Raw genomic sequence first — 27,407 nt, 5'->3', positions numbered from 1 at the left:
GAAGAGCAGCTGTGGCTTGGAGTGAAGTACAGTCATCTCTGGAGGGGCCTACTCCCCAAACACAGCCAGAATCACCTGGTTCTCATCCTGTGTCCGTGCCACTGACCAGTGGAGGGACCATGGGGAAAGTCTTCTCCCATCATCACGTATCAATTTGTATCACTACATGAAAGTAAACTGGAATGTTTCCCGGCAGCAAGAAATTCTCTCTGCTGCAGAACTTGCCTTTAGAAACACTTCTCGCTGCCTTCAGAAAAACAGGAGACTCAGAGGCGGGAGCCCTTGGAGCTGGGGGAAGGACTCCAGCCCAGCTCATCTGACTTCTGAGGCTTTTCCCTCTCTCTCTCTGATCTACGTGCTGCTCTCTCAAGCTGCTACAGCAAAAGTTCCTACCAAACTTTCCTGTCAACCACCTGATGAGGTAAATGGGAGCAATGCCTTCCACAGGTGCTGCACAGGGAATGTCCTAGGGCAGCCCTACAAGATGTCCCACATGGCCTCTCCAGTGACCAGCTGCTTCAGCAGAGCTTTGTGATGGGCTTGGAGGGATGTGAGGCCCCTCTGTGGGCTATGCTGAGGGCCACCAGTGGGAGTGGGGGCTACACAACCTCTTTCCACATTGGAAACATGGAAGTGAGACAGATTCCCACTTACCTCCTCCATTTCCAAGTTGAGGTGCTCCACTGCTGTCAATTGACTCAATCCCCTCATCCTCACCAGCCTCCGAGGCTCCACAGCAGTGGATGACAGCTCCTGGAAAACAAGCACCACGGGCTGCAGTGAGCAGCTGGCTGGTCTGAGCAAGATCACTCTGCTGCAGGCTCCACCACCTCACCACACTAGGAGCAGCTGAGAAGGGACCTGGGCACAAATCAAGCGTGAAAATGTCCATGCCAGCAGTAGAGTGTGGGTACAAGCCCACCTACAGATGAGACCTGGGCTCCATCTACACTTCCTACATCAAACTTGCACAACTTGCACAAGGGAACAAGTGCCCCCAGCACTCAGGCAGGGAGGGCTGGAACTACACAATTTATGAAGGTCTCTTCCAAGCCAAACCATTCCAGGATTCTAGGATGACCACTTGAATTTCCCTGGTTTACTTGTGCATACATGGCAACAACCAGGAAATAAAGATGATTTTATGCTTCTATCTGAAAACATTCAGCCACACTATTCATTGCATCTATAGGACTTTGTTTCTCCTGATTCAGAATGGTGTTGTGTGTGAGCAGGTGCAACCCCTCTCCTTAAACTTAATGCCAACATTGACACTTTGAGAAACTGTTCTGCTTCCTTACATCGTATTTCCCCATGAACAGCCTCTGCTCCACATGATGCAGAACAAGGACCCACTTTCCACTCCAGAGTGCTGATGTTCACCAGGCAAGTTGGCAGAGCAAAGGCCTTTTTCTTTGCTTGGAGGAAGAGACAGTCACTTTGCAAAGGCTTGTTCTATAAAAGACAGCTCTGGGGCTGTCACTGCAATACCAGCTTTCAGGTGAAGGCAGAGGTGTGAGTGCTCAAGCTGGCTTGGGAAGGGGGTACATGGAGATCAGGGCTCGTCACGGCTTGACACATGAAGGAAGCTGGAAGTCTTCTCATCATGGTGCAGATAAAGACCTCATTTGACATTGTAAAGAAAATAAGCCAAAAAAATCCCAAACTCAGCATAGGTCTGTAGGACCTGAGTGGGCTTCTCCAAGCAAAACTGTCCTCTTTCTCCCTCCCCAGACACCCCATGTCCAGCCACTGGCCCTGCTGCCCAGCCCACTCTCAGGGCACAGGACAGCAGGGCAGCAAAAAGGGAGGTCGGCACAAGCATGATTTTTTGGTGGCAAGCTGGGGAGGCAATGAAAGTGGTAGGTGTGCAAGAAAATCTACCTCTGCTTCTGGGGAGTCCTCTGCATCTGCTGGCTGCTGGGCAGGATTCTCCTGGGCAGGATCCTGCATTGCTTCTGGGGCTTCGGTTGGCTCCTCCACACCTTCAGTCTTGGAGTGTCTCCTTGGAAACACTCGCTCCTTCTTTGATGACTGGGGTTTGAATGTAGGTGGTGAAGGGAGGAACCTGGAAAATAACTATGATCATGGCCCTGTAGTGGGAGAGAGGGATGCCTGAAAAAGCAGCTCCTCATCGGGATGTGGCCCCTGGCTGGGTGCTGGTGTGGCGAGCTCAGTAACAGCCGCTGCCAAAGCAGACTGGAGCAGGTCCATGCTCAGCACAGCCCAGGGATGATGCTGGGCTTGCAGATGGTAACTGCTTGCAGTGAGGAACTACATAGGACAGAGATGAAGACCTCATGGGGAGGCAAAAAGCACAGCAGGAAAGGAAAAGAGAGAAACTGTGCAAAAAAGTGTGACTGAAGCACAAAGGGGCAGATCTGGCCAGTGATGAGCCAGCACAGCCCCCTTGGCACCTGCCTGAAAGTGCTGACCCTTCCTTGTCCCCCTCAAGGCCAACACCAGAAGCTCTGCAGCTCTCCCAGGTGTTTATGTGGAATGTTTCCCCAACATTGTTGGGAGGGTTAGAGGGAAGTTATTATTTTCCAACACTCCCAGGTACCTCAGGTCACATTCCCTGTTTTAAATCACAGCAGGTGCTCTGCTTGTGTTTCTAATGCCATGCTGGGGACACACTCAAGCCGTGCCTGCCTGACACCGTGCCAGGCTGCCAGTGTTCCCCACACAGTCAAACACGACCCTCCTCAGAGCTATAGAGGTCATTGCCTTTGAGCCAGATCCCAATGCCCTAAAGGAAGCTATTTCTGGATGAGCTCTGTTCTCGGTAACTGCAGCACTTCAGTCCCAGTGGTTAACTTGGCTTGGCTTCTGGGGCACTATGGAAAAACCATTCGCTGCTGTCATGAAAAGTGCCCAGCCCAGACTTCTGCACTCTGCAGAGAGGTCACAGCAGGAGGAACTGCCAGAAATGTATTTATAGATGTGCCCCAGTATGAGTGCAGGATTGCTCTTGGGCTTGGGAAGCACAGCCCAGCCCTGGATGGCCCTGCTTCCAGGGGTGTTCAGACGTGTGCTCCCCCAACAGATGCAGCTGTTCCTAAAGCTGCAGACCCTGCTGATCTCTGTCAAACACCAAAGAGCTGCTCTGGGAAGGTGAGTGTGGTTTAACAGGTGTTAAAGGTGGTCTTTGCCTCAGCCACAGAGAAAGCAGCTTTACTTCCCAGGGGAAACTACTATGGGGTGTACAGCAAAGCAGCAGTAAGAGATTGGAACAGCAGCACCATGTTCTGTGTAGGTGCTTTGTAGGAAAGCACCACAAATCAGCTTGGCAAGGAGGGAAAAGAGGACACATTATAGATCTGCTTGTCCAAGTGCCTAAGCATGGCTTTGTAGCTCCAGAAATAAAGCAGGACTCCAGGTTACAGGGTATGTGAAAAGTGTTGGGAATGTCTTACAATCCCAGTTTGGCTGCAGGACATTGTTTCCAGTCCAGTGTCAAACTGGTGGAGATCCCCTATTCCCTGAACTGCCAGCCTGATCATGGCTGGCCAGTGTTATTTCCACAAGGAAAATTCAAGAACACTTTGTCAAATCCCAGGCAAACAGCCTTGGTCTTTGCAAAGTACAAACAGGACACCAGGAAGAAGAGCTTTAAGCAGAGGGCAAAGGTACACCTACCTTATGGTGTTCACCTGGCTGTCTGTCTGGAAGGACCAGTGGTACTGGGCAGGAAGTGGGCTGCAGTTGGTCATCTCCACATACAGCACTTGTTTGGTGTCATTCATGACGCAGCCAAAGTCCAGGGCCTTGGCCTGGAGACGGAGATTTGGGAAGTGGACTTCTCCCCGAACAGGGATGTGCTCCTTATGAGGATGCTCCATGAAGGACACCCTGAGAGCCCTCTCTGCTACCCAGCTGTTCAAATCGTTCTCATAAGCTGGGTTAAACTGGATGCAGAGATGAAGTTCCTCCCCTACATCCAGCACCATGGGCTGCAAGGAGATGAAGAGCATTAATCACCTTTGTGATCAAGTCCCAGTCTGACAGCAGGAAACAGTAAACCTTCAAAGTGTGACCCCAGCCTGGGCTTCTCAGTTCACCCTCATTTCTTTACAGTGGGGGTCTGACTGCAGGCACCATGCTCTGGCCCGAGATTCTCTCGGGCTCACGTTTCTGTGCTCAGCAGCAATACAAGGGGATGGCTGCTGGAGAGCTGGGATGCTTTCTAGGAGACACCTTTACTGCATGGCTTGCCCTGATCTGCTTTCCTGCTCCTTTCTCCTTGTGTCTTAGAGCCAGCATGGATGTTACCAATTCAGGTAAGATTTTGCTTCTTTCAGCAGCTCTGCTGATGCAGCTCAGGCCAATCCACTGCTGACACTACAGAATAAACTTCTCAACTCAAGGATCTCTCAACAGACCTCTGAACACCACATCTCTCCTCTTCAAACCCCACAGAATGAGCCCACAGATGCCCACCTTGGAGTCTGCAGGGAGGGGCTGCTGGTTCACATCACAGGTTAGGAACGGCTGCTCCAAGTCCAGTACAATGCTGAGTGGAAGAGAACAGGTGTTTTTTAAAGACAGAGGCTTGTGCTGCAGCGTCAGGACATCACTGGGTTTCTACAGAAACAGGAGACAAGGAAAAACAACCTCAAGTGGCCATAGACCTCCTTCCCCTTCCGATGCATTTCACATTTTTCAACCCCAGAAGTGCATACATCTCTATTTACTTCCAGCCAATTTAACAGTTATATCTTTAAATGCCAAGATGCAATCCAGAGACTTACCTTCTCCACACGGAAGGTGATTGCTCTGGAAGACATTTGCACAACAGGGCAAATGAACTTGCAGGTGACATTCACTTGCATTACCTTTTTCTTTGCTTTCTCTTTCCCCACCAAAGCATGACACAGCAGCTGCTCCTTCACCTCCTGCATGCAAGAGTCACTTGTCACCCAGTGGGTGCTGGCAGGCCAAACACCCCACATTGGCTTGCCACCCACCCATGGGCCCTATTCCTGTCACTTATTATTAGTGACTGTAATTAGTCTCTGCTTTCCTCAACAGCCCTCTTTTCTTTCTGTGCTGCCACCTATTTAGTCTAAATATCTGTGCCCAGTGGCCCTGGAGCCAGGGAATGCACACCAGGGTTAGCTGGCATTTTCTCTGCAGAGTTGCTCTTCCCCTGGGAAGAAAGGCGCAGAGAGGAGAACACCCCAAGACTGTTAAAATCTCCCCCTGAGCTGCTCTCCAAGGGTGCTGCAAAACCTGGCTGCCCTTGGGACACCAGGGCTGGCTGAGAGACTGGGGTGAGCAGTTATGGAAATATTGACAAAAGTCAGGTTGTCAATTATAATAATCCCTGGGAACAGTTTCCCACATGGATGGACATCACGCTGATCATTAGAGTTGGCATGCTGAGATTTCCTCCTCCAGAACTCAGGGCTAGACCAGCCCTCTGCCCATGTTTGTCTTCAGAGGAAAAGGAAAGCTGCTTCCAGACACTCCTGCCATTCACAGGGCTTTTGTTTTACTCCCTACTTCCCTTGGAAAAACTACTTGACACTAGTTTAATTTACTTCCTGCCTTGGCTTCTAGTCTAAGTGTAATTTATTTTCTCTGCTCTTCCTTTTTGCCCCAACACATAACGCTGGTAACCTTCTGTTTGCTCTGAAGGAGCAGTATTTCCTTCAGCGTGGATTTTGGGATCAGCACTGGGTTTTGGTAGCTATGGAAACACAAAGAAACCTTGGCAACTGATGGTGGCCAGCAAGGAAAGCAACTGGTGCTGCCATGGAAACTTGTGGCCTTAAAACAGTTTCTTGAAGTCACTTGCTCCTTTTCCCAGGCAAACGTCAAGGGGCTACAGAAGAAGCCCCAGTGGAGGGGACCTGATAGGGAAAGCTCAGCCCTTGGCAGGGACCTCACCTGAGCAGTGCTGGAGCAGCCTTCGAGCACCATCTCCACAGTCTGGCCTGGCCTCAGGTCCATCTGCAGCGGTCGTAGCTTGAACACAGGGCTGCCAGCTCTGGGGATCTGCGAAGCATTTTTACTCTTGGTGCCACTGAGGGTGGGGGGATGAGTATTCCGCCGAAAGATGCGGAAACCTTCTGTGGTCCAGTACAGCCGATGGATGCGTCGTCCTTTGTTCGTCATTTTGAACTGGTAACGGCAGGGAGTGAAGCTAGAGGAGAAGCAAGCAGAGGTGGAAGATGTCACGGGAGCTGCTATTTCCCTGTGATCACTCAGCTTCAGCACCCTGATGCCATTCCCTGACTGCACACTCTGCAATAAAACCTCCGCCCAAAAGGCTGCCCAAGCTCAAAGCTTCAGCCACAGCCAGGTCTTCCAGCTTTTCCATTTCTGTGGCTTTCCAGGATATCTAATGACTCTCAGATGATGTGTTTCTAAAGGGAAACAGGCCTGAGACCTTGAGTATTGAAGAAGATCTAGCCTGGATGACTATGGAAAAATTGTTCCTTGCTGAACCCACAGGAGAAGTGGAAGCTGAGAGTCTCCTACCTGAAGTGGGGCGTAAAGTTGAGGGCTGGAGCGAAAGGTTTGTCAGTGACAATTGTGGAGCCGGTGCCCACAGCCTGGACAGGGATGGTGTCTATATGGCTGTTCTCAATGAACACCTTCACCTTGTCCTGGAATTTCTCTGTGTCATCCAGGTTTGCTGTGACAATCACAGACACCTCAGACTTAGGGGGGACCACTCCTTTACTGGGTTCAATCCTCCAGCATGAGCGTTTGCCAGCCTGTAGGACAAGCCAAACACAAACTTAGGATGGAAACCATGGACCTGCTCTGCTGTGAGGTGCAGGAAACAGGAGGACTGTTAAAAACGGGCTCAGGATTGAGCTTTAAAACAAATTTATTAACCAAAACTAAAATAAAATACAATAAGAGACTGCTTGCAGCTATTTGCCTCACACAAGACAAAGGGGTGCAGTGCTGCAAGCTTGAGCCAGCGCAGAACAGATCACAGGCTCACTTACAGCCTTGGGCAACACATTTTATCCCCCAGTCTCTGCCTCACGGCTGCCCCTTTCCCCGCCCAACCAGAGCATCACGATGGGCTCGCTGTTGTCTAGAGTCCCTTTGTTGGCTCGTTGTCCTCTGGCTGTTGTCTGGGATCTTCTGACTGGTCTGAGGAACATCCAGTAAGTCCTTCATTTCCACCCTTATGTAGATAAGGGTTGAGGCCCTCCTTTTTGATTACCTCATGGGGGCTCTGGAACATTCCCCTTTTCTCCATTTTGTACCACTATCTCTATAATGATTTTATTAACAATGAACACATTAACTAATAACTCTTAACCTTGATAAGTTGCAACAACTTAATCTAATCAACGTACAACTGTTCAACTGCAGAAACATTCAACAACCTAATTAACAACCCTCTTTACTCACTAATTACCAACTTTATTTCAACAACTAATCAACAACTTCATGGAAGCCAACTTTCTTAACTCTAATCATAACAAGGACTAAAGAGAGGATAAAAATCATAAAGGCTGTAATTTCCCTAAGTCTAAGATACAGAGTCTGGCAACAGCAACTCTCCAAGAGCTTATACAACCTGTATTTTACCTTCCTTTAACAGACTCACATCATTAGCCCAGTTTTGCTCAACCCGAGGGATGCTCCTCCTCAGGAGAAGGTTATTCCCTCTCCAGTCTCTCTTTGGACTGCTTGCCAAGGGAACCTATTTACTCTCTCCTGGCTTCCTGACAGTGGAGCTGGATCTGCACAAAGGCTCAAGGCCAGAGGAAGCCAGGACTGCTCAAATACCACCCCAGCAGCCACACGGCTGGAGGACACTGCTGAGAGCCTGAAGAATAACTCTGCAAAGCCAGCTGAGCAAAACCCCAACACCAAAGTCTCCTTTCCCAAGGGGCCTTCAGTGCTTCTCAACAGCCCCTGAAGGACCAAAGCCCTCGCTTCCCACTGATCATCAGCTGCAGAGAGGTGCCCCAGTGCCCTCTGCTTTGGAAAAGTCAGCTCTAAATGGTTATAGCAGGGTAGGAAAGCAGTAAGCAGAAATAAACCTGCAAGACATGCCCTGTGGGCATGGCATGGCCTTCCTAAGCATTCTCATCCTCTGGTTTCTCATGGACTTCCCTCTACAGATGGGGCAAGAGAGCTGGAACTGCCCAGGGGAGGGAGCGAAGCCTTTACAGCAGCACAGCTGGACTGACACAGCTCTGCAGGTCAGGGCCTGGTACGAGCATGTCAAACCCATCCTTTCCATGCCAGGCCCACCCAGCCAAGGTGCACTGCTCCCTGCAGGGGTGGAGAGCAGAATTTCACTGTGGAGTCAGGGAAAGCTGCCCTGGTAATCCCCCACTTCGGGGTTATGCTTATCCCCCAAACAGCTGGAAAAGCAGCAAGAGGAGAATTCACCCCGCTGCTCCTTGGCCCAGGAGGCTGAGCTTGGACTCTCACACAACACCTGATGCTTCATCCACAAACACAAACAAGTCCACAGTGTCAGGGCTGGCTTTAACCAGCTCCAGAAATTCAACCCACCCAACACAAAGAAGATCAAACCTCTTTTCAATGCTGTTTTCAAGCCTCTCCCAGATCCCCCCCTCCGGCAGGGAGCACACTCCCCTCAGCCCCAAGCCATGGACCCCTCCTGGCTGCACCAGCCCTGCTACAGCTCCAGCCCTGCAGCTCATCCCCCTGTGTGGCCCCCACGAAATAAACAGCCCTTCTCTGCTGGAGGTCTCCAGAGATATTCACTGCTACAGAGGCCACAGGCTCTAGGGGTGCACAACCCTCACAGGTGCATTTGTGTGCAAGGGCCCTACTGCTTTGACCCAGGAGTGTGTATGAAACTTGCCTCCCCACGAGCAGTTTGAGGGCAGATCTCACACCCTGGTTTCTGCCGTTAACAGAAGTTTGTCACAAAACAAATGCAGATGGAATGGGAAATCCATGAGGAAATCCATGCCCTCTCAGGAGCAAAGGGCCACAGGCTTCTCTTGATCTCAGAGTTCCGAAAACACGACTTGCACAGCTAAATATCTTCCACAAAATAAAGAGAGAACTTGCAAACCTGATCCAGACTAATTTCTGCTCCAGCCTCTCTACAAATTATTTCACTGAGGTGTGCCTGAGATCCTGGCTCCTCTTGCTGCACTCGGATGCAATATCTTGCTTCCACTTACACAGAACAATAGAAAAACATTGCATACAAAAAACAAGTCAAGGGCTGCTACTAACCAGCCATTTTCACTGGAAAACAGCCCCACAGACACTTACCATCTCTGCCCAGAAGGTTGCAGGAATGTCAGTCTGATTGGAGAGCTGGAGAGATTTGGAACTGTCTTGCAAGACTGGGATAGTGCCAAAGTTTATCTTCCTTGGATATACATAGACAACTGGTCCCTGTCCAATGCACTCTAAACAGATTTCCTGTTCCAGGAGGATGGTAGGAAAGATTAAAAAAAAAGACTAAATGAGGAGAGTTTCAAAAGCTTAGACAGCTCTAAGAGCACTCCTAGACTGGGGATAATTATGGCTGTTTGAAGTTTTTAGTGACCTAGACTGAAACAGAAGGCCTGGAGCAAGTGTGGGGTCTGCAGCAATCCCATCTGAAAGCCACAAGATCCCATTATCAGGGGACAAAGAAATGCTGTTTGCCATGCTTGCTTCTTCACACCTCCTCCACAATGCTATTTCCTCTACCTCCTGCCTGCTTCATTCCCTGCTCCATCTTGCCCCAAACCACCTTCCCAACTTTTGCTGCTGCACAGCCATCCTTGAACACTAAGTTCTTCCCAAAGAAAGAAGCCAGTGTGAAACCAGCACAAGTCAGAAGCAAAGCAGCCTCTTCAGAGTAGAGGCAAGTTAGCTGCCTTCAATTTGTGCTTGTGTGTATTCTTCATATATATGAGTAAAGGGCATTAATTAGTAATTGCATCATTCAAGCAGTATTTATTTTTAAAAAAAACCCCAAAGTCTGAACTGACTTAAAAACAGTCTGAAACCCAGAAGGGTTGTTCTTGAAGAGCTGGTGCAGACAGTGGAACAAGGAACATGGATCCCACTGCTAAACTACCTGCTCACACCGGTAGAAAGCAGGACAATTCATTCAGTCTTGCTGGATTTCACTGGTCCTAAACACCCCAACTCTTACACAGGACTTGAATGCATAAAACTCACAACACCAATAAGATTCACTGGAGGGCTTGGAGTATGATTTAACTACAGAAGAAACCAGCCTCCATGATGTAAAACCTTTAGTGATGTCTGACTTGAGGGAATGCCATTGACAGCTGCCGGAATTACCTTCAGTCAGAAGGAGCAGCATCCAGAAATGCACATCCCTTTGGGAGATGATTGTGTGCAAAGAGTCAAAAACTATGTACCATGGCTGGTACCTCAAGAATAAGGAACTAAAACCCTCCATGATGATGGATCTGTTATCCCTCTGGGAGAAGGGAGGTCCAGGGGGCTGCAGCCTGGCTGATGCTGCCCAAGGCTCCCTGGAAGGAGAAGCTGGAGGGAGGAGCTGTGCCTCACCAGCTGGCTTTGCTTCCAGGTGACAGTGGGGCAGAAGCAGCAAAGGCAGGGCAGAGCCCTTTGAAGACAAGCAGAATAGCACCTGGAGGATGCCTGGCCCAGCTTCAGTTAGTGTGTGACAACGGGATATATCCTTACTGAGGAAAAGGCTTATTAAAAGAAAAACAACCCAAATCCTTCCTCCTACAGTATTCTTAAAAGGGACAAGAAAAGCCCTGTTCAGCAGCATTACAGGCAATGTGACACACAGGAGCAGGAATAAAAGCAGATGACAACTTTGCCCTGTTATTGCTACATACACACCCCCACATCCTGCAGCCCCACTGGCTTTGGTGGTGTGGTAATGTCACATCTGACTATTTAGGGATGAAGAGCATCCATGCCTGGCAGACAGGGCCTACAGTTTGTAGCCACTGTTGCTGTTATGACATATGCCTGAATCTTCTTTTAGGAGGCTTTAGTTCAGGAATTGCTTGCCTCGTCCATTTCCAAACTTGGTGGAAAAAACAAGCAAAGTGTGTGCTCCAGATGCAAGTTGTGTGGACATTCATATATCTTTGGCTGGGCTTTTGCTGAAGAGATAGGATGGATATTTCTCAGATCTGAGGGACCTGACTTTCAGACAAGCCCATCTCTGCACAAAACATCCCTTCAGCGTGGTCTTGTACACAGTGCTTGCTTTAGAAGGATTCAGGAATGTCCCTGTGTGCTCCTGAACAGTTCTGCTGCAGCAGCACTTGTGTTCATCTGATAGCATGGCAGAGTGTGAGACTCAGGGACTGGTCTGGGTTTCAGACTGGGGTTGTTATCCCATCTCCCAGGTTTGTAACTGTATGCTGGGTCAGGCACTGAAATTGCCACCTGTGAGGATTCCATCCTTTCTCTTTTCTAGGCATAAGCTGCTGCTTGTGCCACCAATCCCTTCTGTCCCTGTCCACGCCAGCTGCGTATCACAAGCTCCTGGGAGAATCCCTGTTTGCTTTATGCCCCACTGGGATGAGCTGCTCAAAGGCACACATCTCCCCCTCGCTCTCACCAGTGGGGATCCTTTGCTCCCAAACATGGCCACTTCAGCAGTGATGCTGCACTCTCCCAGCAACTGAGCCTCGAGTGTAAGTGGGATCTCCACCGAGCTGTGAGCCTCGATGATCCCAGATGGTGCAGAGCTGGAGTACCACGCAGCAGCCTTCTCCTTGTGTTCCTGGAAGGGACAGAATCAAAAGCAACTTCAGAACTGAGGAAACTTTAAACTCCTTAATGTCTACCACAAGAGCAACTCACACACACTTGTAAAAATCCTCAGCAGAAAGCAAAAAGGCAAAAAAACAAGGTGCAAGTTGTAGGTGCTGAGCATCCCCAGGGGGCCCGAAAGTTGCTGCATCCACAGACACCCACTTCTGTGCTGGCAGCCTCCTTACATCAGAGTTTCACAACCCTCTAAGCTCTCCCACTTGAGAACAAGTCAAAGACTAGAATATAAACATCTTCCTCAAGATGTTAAACTGCTTCCTAAAGTTTGTATTCAGGTTCCTGTTCTCAGCAAACCTTTAGGTTTGAACAGAAACCAGCAAGGTCTTATCCAAACCCTTTTATTCCCATAATAGCCCCCTCGATAACATTTGAGGGCAGGAGGTAGATGCAAGGCCAAACCTGAGGAAGGACCCCATAGCAGCCAGGAAGGTCGCTGTCATTCAGAAGGGTCAGCTTCTCCTTGTAGGGGACCTTTAGACAGCACCGCCCAAATGTCACGACAGGGTTGAGCACTTGCAGTGGAGGAACGATGCATCTGGGCAAAGAGATGACCCCAAGGGTATTAGAGATACTGAAAGCATTGAGAGCTTTTGCCCTCAAAGAGCTTGGAATGGAGCATAAGACATTTGTCAAATTGACTAGAGATTTAATACTCCTACAGTGATAAATCACCTTTAACTTCTTTTCACTCAAACCTTTTGTCAAGGAGGGACAAACCCTGAGGCTCCACATTGCAAAGGCTTTCAAATACCCAGGCAGAGCATGTGCCCTGTTCCAGAGCTGTCTTAGCAGCTTTGCCCCTTCTTTGCCCAAGGACACTTGCAAGGACTCCTGTAACAGTCCCAGTGAACCATGAGCTCTACGGAAGCCTTGCCAATGAGGACCAGTGCCCACCAAGGCTCAAGGAACAGAAGACTCCAGTGTCTCAGTAAAAATGACTCTCTCTTCTCCTACAGAGCTGTTGTCCTGCCTGAAAACTGAGGCATCTCTTCCAGCAGTGGAGGGCACAAGCCCTACAGAGTGGGTGATCAACTTCTTCCAATTCGTACAGCTCCCTCAATTCTTCACCCCATGGGTCTCTACACTGACTGTCCCCATTTGCACTTGCTTGACAAAACTGCAGCCCAGGCAATGACTGCATGGCTCTGCCTGGGAGAGGGAACTGCATCCCTCTTGTCCTTAAACTGATGCCCACAGCAGCATAGCAGGATGGAATTTGGCTGCAGCAAGAAAAACTTTTGGCCTCAATTCTGAGAACATTACTCAAAAGAGCCAGAGAGAAGCAGCAAAACCTGAGCTCACCTCCCACATCAAAGACTATATTCCTCTTCATAAGATCTTTTGCCCTTCCCACTCATGCCTCTTTCCCCACTGGGACATGCACTGTTTAAGTGAACCAGGTCCCAGCTCTGAGCAGGCTGCTCACTGTATCCCAAACCAATGCTGCAGGGTGGTCACAACCCAGCACAAGTTCACCACTTGCAGGAAGAAGGAGAGGCAACCCTTGGGAAATTTGTTACACCTCAAGCACCAAACCCCAGGCCAACAATTAATGTTATTCCTGCTCCCTTGAGAAAAAGACCCCGGGCCATGCCTGGCTGTGAGCAGGGGGGCGTCTCACCACGGGCTGCTTTCCTAGCACTGTTCTCATGTCTAGATGGGCAGATGCAGCTCATTAAGCAACACTTCTCCTTTGGAGCTGCAGCCAGGCAGTGTGCTGGTGCTGCATGCACGAGGAAAGACAAGCAGCTGCAAGGAGAGTGCTGGTACCTGGCTGTGAGGGTCAGCGCCAACACCTTCTCGCCAACACCATCCACGTCCACCACCAGCTCCAGCCTGTACTCTCGGACTGTGTTGGAACACAGAGTGACCTGGTAGAACAGAAAAGAAGGGCAGCAAATATTTTCTCACTCCCAAAACCTCATCACCCATGTGTAATGTCCTCCAATTCTTGTTCCATGGTACAGAAAGGGAGGATTTTGCCTTAATTTATCTGCTGGTCCATAAGTAGAGTACAGTCTTTGGGAGTAACAAAAGTCTTCTGGCAAGAAAAGATTTGTTAAAGGGACTAATTTTTCACCTGACTATGATGACATAAATGCAGAAGAAATCTGTTGTCTTGAACAGAGTGAGTCCAGCTTTACAGCAGGAAGCTGAGGGCAAAGTGTGGCCCAGCAGACGCTGGACAGTTTGTGGCTGCAGAGTTTTTTCTGTCCCCACTGGAGATCCCTGCAGTGAATACAACTCATCTGCTCCCCAGGAGAGGAGAAATGAGATGAGGAAGAAAAGCAAACTGCTCTATACAATGATATCTCTCTCTTTAACAGCCACTTTCTGTCCTCATCCTTCCTCTGCCCACTTTCAATCAAAGAAATCACTCTCAAAAGCACAAGAATGGCTTCTGTACTTGATCATCTGGTACATGATTTCAGCTTGTGATTTCGGAAACAAAACAGCTCCTTCAGGAATATCCCAAGTGACCCAGCTAACAGAGGCCTCACACCAGTGCAGATCTCTCACTCACATGTGCTCAAAGCTGGCAGGACTAAAGCCCTCCCACACACCAGTGAAACTTCAGCTCCACCAGCTGGACTCTTCCCATACCTCGATATCCTGGGATCCCAGGGAGCGGATGGTCCCTCTGCAGGGACTTATGTTAAATTCCCTTGGCTTCATAAAACCCTGAGCTCCCTTCCTCCAAGACTGGCGAGTGGTTTTGCATATCTGAAGAGAGCTGCAAATGCTGGTCTCTCCCAAGCCGTCCTCAGGAATACAGAGGTTGAAGGCCATGGGTGCCAGGGAGGTGTTGGACAGGGAGCACCTCAAGGTGCGAGGAAAGCCTAAGAAAATGACACAAATATCCATTTAAGCATCAGTATCCCATGATTCCTGGCGTGAATGTCCTGGTAGGATAAAACTGTGCTTGGATTTTAGCTCTTTGTTATCTGAACTACAGCTCATTGAGTAGAAGAGGGAGGAATTAATCCTCGGTTCCCTTTGACGCTGATCCCAGATTGCTGCCTTGGAAATGTCCAGTCTTAGAACACCACAAACTTCTCTCTCAGAAGGAGGAGCTCTCTCACATGCCCCAAAGCAGCACCAGTTATTTCTCACTAATGAATGTGCATCCAGACTCATCATTTTCTCTGGAAATTCGATCTGTAAAATTCCCTGCTAACTCCACCAACACTCAAGATGTAAAAACAGTGATTTGTCATCGAGGAGAAGCTACAGTTAAAGAAAGGGAGGATGGAATTAGGAACTAGACCATGAGGCAAAGCACCCTAATGCAGTTTCTCTGGGCAGGATCCTTAAGGCATCTCCTTATTTGGGGCAACCAGACTGAGCTCATGACAACTCACAGCCCACTCCACTGGAGGCGAACCTGATCCTTGCTTCGAGATCAGCAATTAGGAATCACCTCACACAACAAACGGGGACATCACACCCACGCTGCTCACTGGCTGTGACTGCTGCCCCCAAAGGTTTACACCAGTTCAGCTCCGAGACGTGGTTTCCATCATGGAAAGCAAGGGATACAGCCACACCTCGTGGGGATGTCCTGCAGAGCCAGGACACCAGCCCACAACCTGCTCTGCAGGGGATATGTGGCTTGGCTGGCCAGCTATGTGTGGAGGAGACATCTCCCACAGGCTGCTTACCAAGAGTCATTTGAACACAGATGGGGAGGAAAAGCCAACTGCAGGCACAGCCCAGAGCTTCTCCATGCCCATCAACAGTGGCCACTGCCAGCTCCAGCAGTGACTACAACAGAGAGGCAGGAGGGGCACAGAAAGGACAAATGGCACAAAACAGGCACGAGAGAGGCACAAAAAAGATGCCACAATCCCAAATGCCACCGAGGTCGCCGGATGCAGACGAGAGTCAGCAGCACAGTGAAAAGAAACAAAGATACAACAGCTGCCTTCAGCTGAAGAGGCCTTAGGAATGATATCAGATTAAGCAGGATGACTCTCCTATTACAGAACCATATTCCTGCCTGGTGCCTTTTATTATTGTGCCACTTATTCAAAAGGAAACTAAGAAGTGGCCAAACAGTGATGCTGACTTTGTATCCCTTTGGTCGTATTTGATCTCACGATGGCAAAGTGCTGCCTAAGGCACCAGCAGCCCTGGAGTTAACACCCTGAAGAGGCTGTTTGGAGGAACACGAGTGACGGATGCTCTTACGTTCAAGTGCTCCATTTCAGCAAGCACAAACCTCTCGCACTGTGGTGGGAGCCCAGGGCACACTCACCAAAGGAGACGTCACCGAAGTGGAGGGCGGGCACATTGAAATGGAAAGTTGGTCCCATCACGAAGCCCCTGCAAGGACAAAGGCAGGGAGGCAGTGGCTTTGTTAAAGGGAATTGCAAAGGGTTTGGGTGTCTTTAGGGCTGGGGTGGATAAAAGCTGCTGTCAGAGCCACCTTGGGTTTCAAATCAACCCAGCACCCTGTTCTCAGCACAGCACCCATGTGGACAGGAGGCAGCCAAAGCAAAGTGGTCAGCAGCTGACAGACTATTTGGGACAAGCCCTCAAGCTGCTGTGGTCATGAGAAGTGAGTTTTACTTCTCCTATCATCACTTTTCTTTTTTTTCCCACCTCTTCCCTTTGCTGAGTGAGGATTTTATCCTTTGCAATGGCACCAGTCTGTGGGATGACACCCAAGTCCTTGGGACAGTTCCTGCTGCAGAGTTCCCTGTCCCACCGCAGCCCTTTCCTGGCTGTGCACTCTCTGCACAGGAGGTGGGAGCACAGCTTGTCCCCCACTGCATGGGCATGAGAGGTGAGGTGGGGCTGCTGCTGCCCCTTTGGGATGGATTATTAACAGAAGCTTTTAAAAACACTGCTGCTGGTGCAGAATCACCCAGGCTGGCCCATCTCCAAAGCCCTGGGGGCCTTGATGGGTGTTCAGGGGGGACATCCCAGGCCAGGTACTGCCCAAAGCTGATCCATCCCACTGCCTGCCACAGCCTAAGTGGGAGACATCCCTTTGGGAAGGAGTCACTCCAGCTCCTGGGTACCTACATAGGGCAGCAGGCACCCCCACACTAAAGGGATGCCAGGATTAAGCTGAGATTAAGACCTCAGGCAACACCTTTTTTTCTGCTCCACCACAAAATGAGGTAAGATGGGAGATGATTACCCAGAGACAGCTGCAGATGTGCCCAGCAAGCTCCCAAAGCCCTCCTCACCTGATAGTCAAGGTCACAGGCTTAGGGGATTCAGTCACACGGAACCAGAATTCTTCCTTGAACTCCCCCAGAACGGTGGGACAGAAAGAGATCTGGATGGCCTGGAGCCTGCCTGGTGCCACGATGCCTTCCTGGGGCAGGAAGGTGAAGCAGGAGCTCATGGCTGTGGTTGGAGGGACAAGCCTGAAGGAAGCCTCAATAGGTCCATTGTTTAACAGGATCGCCTGCAGCAGCAGGAAAGCAAAATGGAAATACCTGAGGAATTTTCCTTTCTTACAGAAGTCTGAGTTGCTTTTGAATTAAATGATTAACACCTGTAAAAGGCAGAAGATGCCCTGGGCTGCTGCATGGCAGAAGCCAAAAAATACAGCTTTGAAATACAACTTTGTATGCCTTTGGGTTTTTCATGCAAAGCAATGATAATTTCACATGATCAGAGGCACTCTGGGGTTTTCCCACTGGCACACACAGTCCACTTTGACCTGCAGCACAGAGGAGCTGCTCAGCATCACCAAGTTCATTCACGCCAGGCCCTAAGAGCAACGCTGGGCATCGCAGCATTAGCGGTGAAATCAGCACAGAGCTGCTGCTGCTGCTGCTCCAGGTGTGCCCAACCCCACCATGGGCAGGGCACCTTCAGCTTCCATTGCAGCCAACCTGTTTACTGCAAGTGCAAGAAACCAGAAGCAAAGATGTAGAAAGTTACTTTGCTTCCTTCCCAGGAATTCCACAGGTCCACAAAGCTTACTGCTGCCCCTGAAGCCACCAGGATCTACCCCAACCCTGCTGCTCACCTCATAGCTGTGGGCTGCTCTGACAAAAACCTCCCCGATGTCCAGTTCCTCAAAGCTGAAATGGAGCTGGGGCCCGAGGCCTTCCCCTATGAGGAGCAGGGGCAGCCTGGTCTCACGGCCTGGGGAGAGATTTCTATTTCAGTACAGCAATTCCCTCTGCTAGCCTGCATTTTCCAGGCTGCCTTAGTGCTAGTCCCTGACTCTGAGCTGCCTGGGACCAGCTCCTGTTGTTCCAGGAGAAGATACGGACCCTTCTCTTCCCTCAGGAGATACAGTCCATCCATAGAGACCATGCTTTCTTCTACCCCTATATTTGATACTGGAACTTTAGGAATGCCAGAAATTTTTTTCTTCCTCCTGGGTGCACCTCAGAAGTGTTTTTCCCAAAGGAAGAGGAGCAGACTAAATACAGAACAGCTGAGAGGGAAAAAAAACCAAATAGAGGAGATCCCCTGGAAGCTGCAGGGACAGTGGGGATGTGCCAGCACTGCCCTGCTGACCACAGACCCTTCCCAGCAATTACACACCAGCCCAGTGATCTGTGAGAGTATTTGCACCTCGCCTTGACTGGGGTGAGAGGGCAGGGGAAGGAGCCGTACCTGAGATGTCGCAGTAAACTGCTTGCTCATAGACCTGGGCTGCTCGGGGCTTAAAGAACACATTGATTTCAGCTGAACAATTCGGCCTGATCTCTCCCTCCTAAAGCAGAAGGCGACAGCAAAACATCTATCTTCAAACATCACATTTCTTGTTTTCAACCACAGCCCTGTAAGCCTTTACTTAGAGCATCAATGACAAGCAAGGAGTAACAGTTATCAACAACACTGATAACAGACTTTGGAAGCTTTAGTCAGGCTCCTGCTGCCTGCCAGGAGCCCACAGGGCAGAAATGCTTTTTGCAACCAGCTCTCCAGCCTCACCAGAATCCCGATGACTTCTGTCTTGGCACACAAAGCCAGCTGAGGCAGGGATCTGTCAAGTGACCTCGTTCAGGGATGAGGAGGAAGAGGAGGAAGAGAAGCAGGAAGGGAGGTTCTCAGCCATCACTTACCTTCGGCTCAAGGGAGAAAATGTCACTGTTGAACAGCATGGGGTCTCCTTGCACCCTTGCCCTCTCACTCTGGATGGTGCGGGTGAGAAGAGCAGAGCGTTCTCGGTGAGTGGTGTCCGCTCTGCGCTCCTTCAGAAAATCAGATAACTTGTCCTTTTCCTGCCGACACAGCCTGGGATACTGCCTGCAGCCACAGGAGAGACAAGCCCAGCAGGTTGTTTAATCAGCCACGTATTTGCAGAGAGAAGTGGAAGTGCAGGAGCAGCTCCTCAGCAAGGGGCTGACCCCCAGCCATGGGGTCCCAACTGGATCAGAGGATCACTTGTTGTTCACTGGCACAGCACACAGTTTCACTCCACACTTACAAGCTCAGGAGAGGTTTCAAAAGCCAGCAGCCCTCAAGAGAACCTCCTGGCTCAAAGCCCCTGCCACAACTGAGGGAGGATCCACCACCCCACCACAAGTAGCTTTTCCGGACACACAACTGCTTGGGGGAGGAAGATAGAGATGAGATGGTTTACTTACCCTAAGCCATTCAAAAGCACCAGTATTTCCTGAAGCCACATAGTTTTACCTTTGGGAGAGGTATGTCACTGAAATGGATCTTTCAAACCTACCTCAGCTTCAGCTGATCCTCCTCTTCCTGAGTATCAAAAACCTTCCACTGGAAGCAGGCTGTGATACCACTCAGGTTGTGGATGCGCACGGTTGTGTGGTTTGACAATGTGATGTACGTCTTCCCAACTGTCACAGTATCCCTGTCCAGCCTGATGTGGACATCCACAGCTGTTCCATGAAGGCTTATGTGGGTGTTTTCACCTGGAACAAAGCAAAGGGGAGTCTTTGCTCAGCTGATTGGCTGATGGAAGCACAAGGAACAGAGCAAACCACAGGTGACAGAAGAAAGTGTCACAGCTTTTAGCTGAATGAACAGTTCCATGGATCAGTACATTTATCACAGCCTGAGAGCTGCATGTGCCCAGCATGAGGATGTCCTGGACAACCTGCCAGCATTTCACCCTCTAGAACAGATCCCTACCAAAGGCTCCCTCATTTCCGGAGCTTTCAAACTTTCATTATTCCCAACCAAGTAACTCCTTGGATTCATCTGGGCTCAAACTTCAGTACCAAGCTCACCCTTCCTGTTGCAGGTGAGGGTTTCCCAGGCGAGATGCAAACAAAAAGTATCAGACACACTCTAGAAATGGCATTTATATGGAGTTCTACAATGATCAAGATGACAAACCACTACAAAATGAACACCACAAAAACTGTCATCATCTCCCTCTTTAAACCCATGGCCACATCAGTCTTTCTGCTTAGAAAGGGCTCTGCTTTGAGGGATGCAGGGAGTGCTCTGTGCAGTGCCCAGTGCTCACCTGTGTCGTAGTGCACTACAAGGGATGCAGAATGGTCACCACTCTGGAGTGGCTGAAATCTCACTGTCACCTGCACGGCGTCGCCAATGCCCAGAGTCCCCACGGCCGGAGTGACAGAGAAAGGGCTGCAACACAGAGATATCAGAACTCTTGGGGGAGATCTGGAGGTGTTATCCCTTTTGCAGTCCAGTTCACTTCTGCTCACTTGTACAAGCAAGGAGCAAGCCAACCACAGACAGCAGGAGATGAACAGAACAGACAGGATCAGAAACAGCTACTGACTCTCGTGGGAGGAGATCCAGCCCTCACAAGATCCTGTGGGATAAAATGACCTCATCTCCCCCATGCTCTGCATCCAGCTATCTGCAATGAGGCTCAAAGGTCATTTACATCTTGCTTACTTTCATCAGGCATCAGCTCCCCATATTGACAGAGCTGGGCAAAAGTTACGGACATGAGGATACCAAGGACCAAGTACTCCTGACATAATTTAGAAACAGAGCTGCAAGTGAACAAAGCTGGCAATTCTGTGACCAAGGCTCTCAAAGCACCATGCACCTGCACTTTTGGTAAATGTCATGTGCAAGGAGGCTGCAATCGACTTCAAGACAGGTGGTGTAATTATCTTCTACAGCCAAACTTTCTTTTCTCCACTGGTGCCTTAACTGCCATTGTTAAATCTTTTGATTTTGGGAGAATTGATCTCATTAAAAGTTACCTCTCACCCCAAAGAAGACAGAAAAATAACTGCTAATTGAATTGCTTCACCTGTCCATTAAAGCCTAAGAAACCCAAATATCATTTAATCTTAACATATATAACCTTCTAGTGATGGTTTAACAGTTGAAGTCAAACAGCACTAACTATTCCAGTAAACCCAGTCTGTTAGGTTAAAGCAGCCATTACTCCATCTCTTTGCTGAAAAATTCTGTACAGAATCAGCAGTTCATAAGCTCCATCTTTGCCTCTGTCACTGCACCCAGGCTCTATTTTGTCTATTTCAATATTTAATACCTGAAGTTCAGAAACTCTTTAAGTCCCTATCAAGCAGGATCCAACATGCTCTGTAGCACTCAATAGAACAGCTGGCAAGTACATTGCAAAAAGATGCCAAAATTTATTGGGTATTTATTTTGGCAGTGACAAAACAAGACCTGGAAACCCCAGAGAAAAACTGTACAGGGATTTACAAGTTCCTGCTTACATATTTCCACAGTCCAAAGCAGCAGCCTGTTTGAACAGCATCTGAGGAGCCTGCTTAAATAGCTTTGGCAGGCTTTGGTGGAAGCTCTTCTCAGACCTTCGTGTTTCACAGCAGAAAAGTCAAGTTGCCTTTTGACCTCTGTTTTCCCAGGGAAAAAAATCAAAGCCACTCAGCTGCCCCAGGTTAGATAGCAGGTCTGTGCTGCATTCCTGACCTCAGCTCCTACACCAAGACCTCTGGGATCAAGTAACCCTCAACTCACCACCAGCCAACTGAACTGGTTTCCTTGCAGATAGTGTCAAAAATGCATTACCCTCTCCAGCCAACTGGAGAAACAGTGATTGTCTTCTGAGACTGACAGGAACAGCACAGGCTGTCCACAGCACAGCTCACGTTGGGCATCTCATGAGAGGACCACTGGAAAACCACGTGCTTGTGGCCTCCCAGAGAACAGGCCTGACAGTGCTGAGTAACCATTTCAGAAGGTGCTTGTGCTCAGGAGGGTGCAGCCAATTACTAACATGTTCCAGCACCCTCCAGGAAATCTGGGACAGAGAAAGCTCAAAGGCTGCATCCTGCTTAAAACACGAGAAGCAACAGCAAACCCCACACGTCCTGCCCACTTCCAGCCATGGCTGCAGGGCAGCAGCTCCGATGCTCTGGTTCCTTTTGTTGCTCTTTACCAACTCTGTTGTCACCCAAACAGAGCTGGGTTTTGTGCTTTTGCACAGTGAAAGCTGAGCTGCCTCACCTCCGGGTGCTGAGGCGGTAACGAGCTGCCCGGTTACCAAGGTTGTGAACCAGCAGAGTCTTCTCGCTGCTGTACTTGACTGGACACTCCAAGAAGTCCAGAAGGCCAGGGAAGTCCAGGATGGCTCGGGCACCAATGGCACAAATTGGCACAATGAACTCTTCCCTTTCAGTGATGCAGAGGAGCTGGTGGAAGTAATCCTGCAGGAAAAGAAACTGTCTCAGCACAGGGCATTTATCCCCATCTTCAGCATGGGCAAAGACTATCTCCCAGTTCTAGATCCAGTGCAACTCCACTGGAACCAGCAGAGGTCCTCAAAACCCAGGCCAGATGCCTTTCATTGAATCCAGCCTTGCAGGTTCACTTTCTGATGAAGACACCAATCTCTTGGGACCTCCAGACTCACCTTGTTCTGCCAAGGAGTGAAGAGGATGCGAATAGTAATGGAGAGGCCTGGTGGCACCTTATGGCACATTCCACTGGGGCCCACCAGCTGGAAATAAGGTGAGCTCTCCCAGGTGACCTTCACCTGCTGAGGAACCTGTGGGAAAGACATGGAATGATGGTTTTGCCACTTGTGGAAACAGGTGGACATGCCCTGGTGCCATCCTTAACCACCTTTCTCTGCTCTCCCAGCACAGTGGTAAACCTCCGCATCCCAGCACTTACCTGGTCCCTGTTCCTCAGAACCACTGGCATTTCACAGACCTCGCCGGGGGTGTAATTCTGAAACACCACCTCTGGTGGGAAAGGCTGAAGTGAGCGGTGATCTGGGGAAACTGCTGAGAACTGGAGAGGCAAGAGAGAGCAGGGAGAGGTTCAGCTGCTGGGAGGAACATTCGTGAATGAGAATCCTGCACTGATCCCCAGTGAAGTACAGACTCTGGGTGAATACATCTGCCCAGCTCACACTGGGGAAACAGTGGCTCTTCCACCTCTGCCCTGGGCTGCTCAAAAGCTGCTGGACCACACTGAACAGGCTCAAGCTAAGCTGCTCTTTTGGCACCCTCCTCAAATATCACATCAAACAGCAAGGGCAGGGAAAGGCTACCTTGTGATGGGAAGTCTCAGGCTTGTCTTGAGGCTGGACAATCTGGGGCAGATTCAGCTTCTTCTTGCTGACCAGCCTCTTCCTGGTGGTGAGAGACATCTCCTTCTGGAAGGCAGAGGGAGTCAGCTGAGAGGTAAAAAAACCAGCAAGACCTTCAGAAATGCATTTGTTCATAGAGGCTTTTCTTGTTCACTTGCTACTGATGAATAATTTGTGATCACAGCCACTAGGACTGTTCTGGAAGCCCTGGAAGTTACCTGCTGAAATATTTAACATCAGTAAATTAATGATATAGAGCAGAATGCACATGCTGTAACCACGTGGCTCTGTCCCATTAGCTTCTCTGTGATTTGATGTGACATGTTTGGGGATTTCTGCTCTTTGGGCATTTGTTTCCAGTTTAGTTCCATTGGATTGAGCTGGTGACCTTTGCAGGGAGTGGGGAGGAATTATCAGAACTCCCCTAACTCCATCCTTGCACGACACTCACAACCCACAGCGTGGAGATGCCACTGCTGGGTGAGTCCGAGGGAGGCAGGAAAGCAGCGCTGTGCCAAGACTGAAGTGCACAGGAATGGGTCCAAGTTTCAGTGCTCTCTTTTTAATTAGCACTGTGTGTTTTCTCTGTCTGGCCTCACAGACCCCTCCACAGCAGAACACAGAGAGATGTCCTTGACAGAGCCCCAGCACCAGGGCATCTCCAGTCAAGTGAGCTCCAGTCAGCAAAGGGACACTTGTGGATGGGAAGGAGGAATTGCCCTGACTCCACTGCTGGGCTGGATCTGTGCTCCACACAGGAGATGAGAGAGAACAGCTGGTTTGGAACCTGTTCTAGCTGGGATCACGTCTCTCGAAGCTCCAGGCAGAGTTTGAGCTGCCCTCCCCATGCGAGGTGCCTAAGGGCAGGTTGGTGAGAGCAGCACAGGTGAGTGTCCAACCTGGCAGAAGGAATTACTGCCACACAGAGGGGATGGAAAGAAGCACACGCTCACGGCTTCAGCTTTACATTGGTTTAACTCGGCTCCGGTGGCACAGCCAGGCAAGACACTGGACTGCCCCTGAAGCAACACAGGGTGTTCCCTCCTGCACCACGACAGCCTCCACCAACAGGAGCACAGCACAAAGACGTGGGGAAAGGGTCTGCAGCTTCACAGTGCTGCTGCACAACACAGGGGGCAGGGAGAGGAGGGACACGAGGGGAATTTCCAGCCTTAACACAGCTCAGGCCCAGTCACAGCAGGTACTCACAGTTACAGGTTTCTCTGCTTCTCTGACCAGCTTTGGAGTACGATGTTCCACCACTCTGCCCTGGGATCCAGAAGCCATTTTGGAGAATGCCTCGGATGGATGGTTTGTGCCACCGGCCATGTCCTGGCTCACCTGGAAGGAGCAACAATGGAACTCTGAAAATCCAGAATCCCAGATTTGGGCAGACCCAAAGGATACAATGGTGTCTCCAAGCTGTGCCATCCTTCAGAAGTGAAGAACATGAGGCCACCCCACCCTGATTCATCATAAGACCATATTTAAGTGGCTGAGTTAAGATTCATAGGAGTAAAACCCCAAAACAAACAGACCCTGAAACAAAACAGCCTTTTGCTGGGGGTGCAGTCCCACGAGCCACAAAGACTTGTCAGAGCCTGGTGGCACTTATCATCTCCCACCTTTTCCATCACTTTTGGAACCCCATTTTCTGAAATTATTAACCAAATCTCTGTTAATATCCAAACTGTCCTTTATCACACTTTACAAGATTTTTTTTGGTGGGAACAGAAGGAAAGTGAATGTCACTTGGCTGCTTACCTGGCTAAACAACCTCAGCTCCTTCAGATGCTCCTCATAAGACTTGTGAGGAGGCTGATGACATGTAATTCCTCATTACTTTGGTAATTCCCATTTTGAGGATTCAGTTGACAAAGTGCCCAGTCTAGCTGCCTGAAATTAGACTCCAACTCACCAAAGGCTGCTTGATGGCTGCAGATGACGTGGAAGATCAGAATTCAGCCCAGGTACTGCAGGTGTGACTGTTAACGTCAATGTTGCAATCAGTCATTGCTCCATGATTGGTGGTTCCACAGAGATCAATGGAACTGGGACACAATGGATGGAACCCAGAATGGGGCAGAACCAGGTCTATGTGTGGACAGAACCAGGGCAATGAGTGGGCAGAGCAGGAGAGACAGCTCAGAGCTTGACACTGGCCCAAGCACACTCGTGTCTGTGCTCCTGGGCTGCTGCTCTGCTGCAGGATGTGTTAGTCAGTATTGCTGCTGGAACACCACGACCTTCCCAGTGTGCACCTGCTTATTTAGTATATTAAAAAGAAATAGCCAGTGGTGCCCCTCTGAGGGGATGAGGGAAGATGACCCTTTGCTACACGGGCCAGAGGGGTCAGTGCTTGCATTTCTCTACAGAAAAAGACAAATCCTCTCAGCACCCCTTGGCAGCTCCTGCTGCTTGTCCACAGTGTATTCGATCTTAGTTTTACATGAGATGTGGTCATACATACTCTGGAGAAGTGACCACTGCTGGGGGATTGAGGGGGGGCCAGGGCATCTGCTACTGTGGGACATAGTTGGTCACACATCCCGCCTCAAGCTGCTGCCACTGGAACCCCTCAGCCTCTGCTGAGTCCCAAAGGGTGACCGAGACCACTGGTCATGAGCTTCCCAGGGGCTTGGTTTAAGCCTTTCCCAGAAATGGCTTTTCCTTGAAATACTCTAGCTGAAAATTGGAGAAAGGTCTGTATGGAGTGTGCCTGCAACATCCTGCCCTACCAGCCCATGAGTACAGCTCAGAGGAGTTCTTGGCATGAGCTGTTATTACAAAAACAAGGTAGGAGAGCAGCCAGATGAGAGTGAATGAGGAGGGGGTGGTGGAAAGGGGAAAAAACACATCCAGAGTGACATACACAGCCAGTAGAGAAGGCTATTTTTTTAACTTTTGAGTCAGCCCATTGTTTTGCAGCGAAAGTCCCCTCAGAGCCGGGATGTTTACCTGTGTCCACAGGCTGCATCTCAGCGAGCAGGAAACGATACAACAGCGCTGAAATCACCCACACGTGGCCTCTCCAGCTGTGGGTCCAGCTCCTGCTTGGGATCTGCAGGAGCCTGGTACCTCCACGTGCTGGGCTTGTCCCAGAGGTCCCTCTCCTGCCCTGCCAGTCTCTGCAAGTGTCCAGGACCCAGAGGCAGGTCAGCGTTTGGGAGCCCTGGTTCACCCACAGCAGCTCCTAGTCAGCAGCATCCTGCTAAGGGCTCTCCTCGTGCCATGGAAACACTTCGGCAGGACAGAGGGCTCTGCTTACTAACTCCGGGATGGAAGCAGCAAGTTTTAGCCTGGATGCGTCAGCCCAGGAAGCAATACCTGCCACGCGATGGCATGGTCTGCTGCGGCGAGAGGCAGAGGCTCTTCCAGCTCGGGAAACTCCGCAGGAGCCTCGCCGGCGGCAGAGCGCGGTGTGAGCCCCTCGGGACCCTTTCAAGAGCAGAAAAGCACAAAGGACGTGTGTCCGTTCCTCATAGCCTGTCACATTAGGGCTGAGGGGCCATTAGGGCCCTGACCGAGGGTCAGGCGCGGGTGAGTTTGTTCCTTATCAGCCATCCCGTGGGCGCCCAGGGGAAGCGGCGCATCCTTTGCTGATGAGGGTTTTTCCTCCCGGCGGATGCCGGCCAGTGGTGGCCGGGGGGCTCACGGGGCAGCTGCACCCTGCCCTGCACCTCTCCCAGAGAGAGCCTTTGCTCCAGCACTTGCCAGTGCTACCCCACCCCTTCTGTCACAGCGTGGAGGGGCCCTCAGAGGGTCCTGCTTCCTGCAGTTAGGTTGGTCCCTAAATTTCACCCCACTGGCCTAGAGTGGGTGAACCTGCAGTTCTCTAGAGTCATGGGCTGAACAGGGAAGATGCCCACAGGGAGGGCTGTGGGCCAGGTCAATGAGAAGGGACACAGACACGTCTGCTCTTTCTGCAGACAGTTCATTTTGCTGGCACACAGTTATGAATGGGACAGCTTTTGCTCACAGCCCTGGTTTGACATTAGTGCTGTCCTGGGGGGGGGGGAGATTATTCCCCAAAGAACACTTTGAATCCCAGACATACCTCATCTTTGCTTTCTTCAGTTCTTCCCTGCTGCCTCCTTGGGTTGATATGAAGAATCATAGCATGAGGCAAAAATCTCTTTTACCCTTATCCACAGCACCCTCTCTTTTAACTATCCCCAGCCAACAACAA

At 50.2% G+C, this 27,407-nt stretch overlaps 1 protein-coding gene across 9 annotated transcripts in view; it reads right to left on the bottom strand.

Annotated features, from left to right (window-relative positions):
* Positions 1-27,407, bottom strand: part of LOC138117050 (hydrocephalus-inducing protein homolog) — a 37,572-nt gene extending 10,165 nt beyond the window's left edge. For 4 of the 9 annotated variants that reach the window (XM_069026998.1, XM_069026999.1, XM_069027004.1 and 1 more), the window contains exons 1-25: positions 27,276-27,407; positions 24,428-24,559; positions 23,180-23,305; positions 22,798-22,917; positions 22,535-22,669; positions 22,129-22,328; positions 20,174-20,298; positions 19,412-19,613; positions 18,795-18,978; positions 18,343-18,442; positions 17,744-17,862; positions 16,950-17,173; positions 16,010-16,077; positions 14,356-14,591; positions 13,522-13,622; positions 12,151-12,286; positions 11,537-11,701; positions 9,238-9,390; positions 6,487-6,725; positions 5,893-6,148; positions 4,752-4,895; positions 4,441-4,584; positions 3,640-3,953; positions 1,885-2,068; positions 655-753 (exon numbers count right to left, since the gene is read on the bottom strand). In XM_069026998.1, coding sequence (XP_068883099.1) covers positions 655-753; positions 1,885-2,068; positions 3,640-3,953; positions 4,441-4,584; positions 4,752-4,895; positions 5,893-6,148; positions 6,487-6,725; positions 9,238-9,390; positions 11,537-11,701; positions 12,151-12,286; positions 13,522-13,622; positions 14,356-14,591; positions 16,010-16,077; positions 16,950-17,173; positions 17,744-17,862; positions 18,343-18,442; positions 18,795-18,978; positions 19,412-19,613; positions 20,174-20,298; positions 22,129-22,328; positions 22,535-22,669; positions 22,798-22,917; positions 23,180-23,305; positions 24,428-24,559; positions 27,276-27,335 — 3,966 coding nt within the window. In that variant the 5' untranslated portion in view covers positions 27,336-27,407. The other 5 variants (XM_069027005.1, XM_069027006.1, XM_069027008.1 and 2 more) reach the window with 5 other exon arrangements.

Source organism: Aphelocoma coerulescens, chromosome 11 (genome assembly GCF_041296385.1).
Source record: "Aphelocoma coerulescens isolate FSJ_1873_10779 chromosome 11, UR_Acoe_1.0, whole genome shotgun sequence".
In the NCBI taxonomy this organism is placed as follows: Eukaryota; Metazoa; Chordata; class Aves; order Passeriformes; family Corvidae; genus Aphelocoma; species Aphelocoma coerulescens.
Note: the sequence above shows the minus strand (reverse complement) of the source record. Positions and strands in the feature narration are given on the sequence as shown.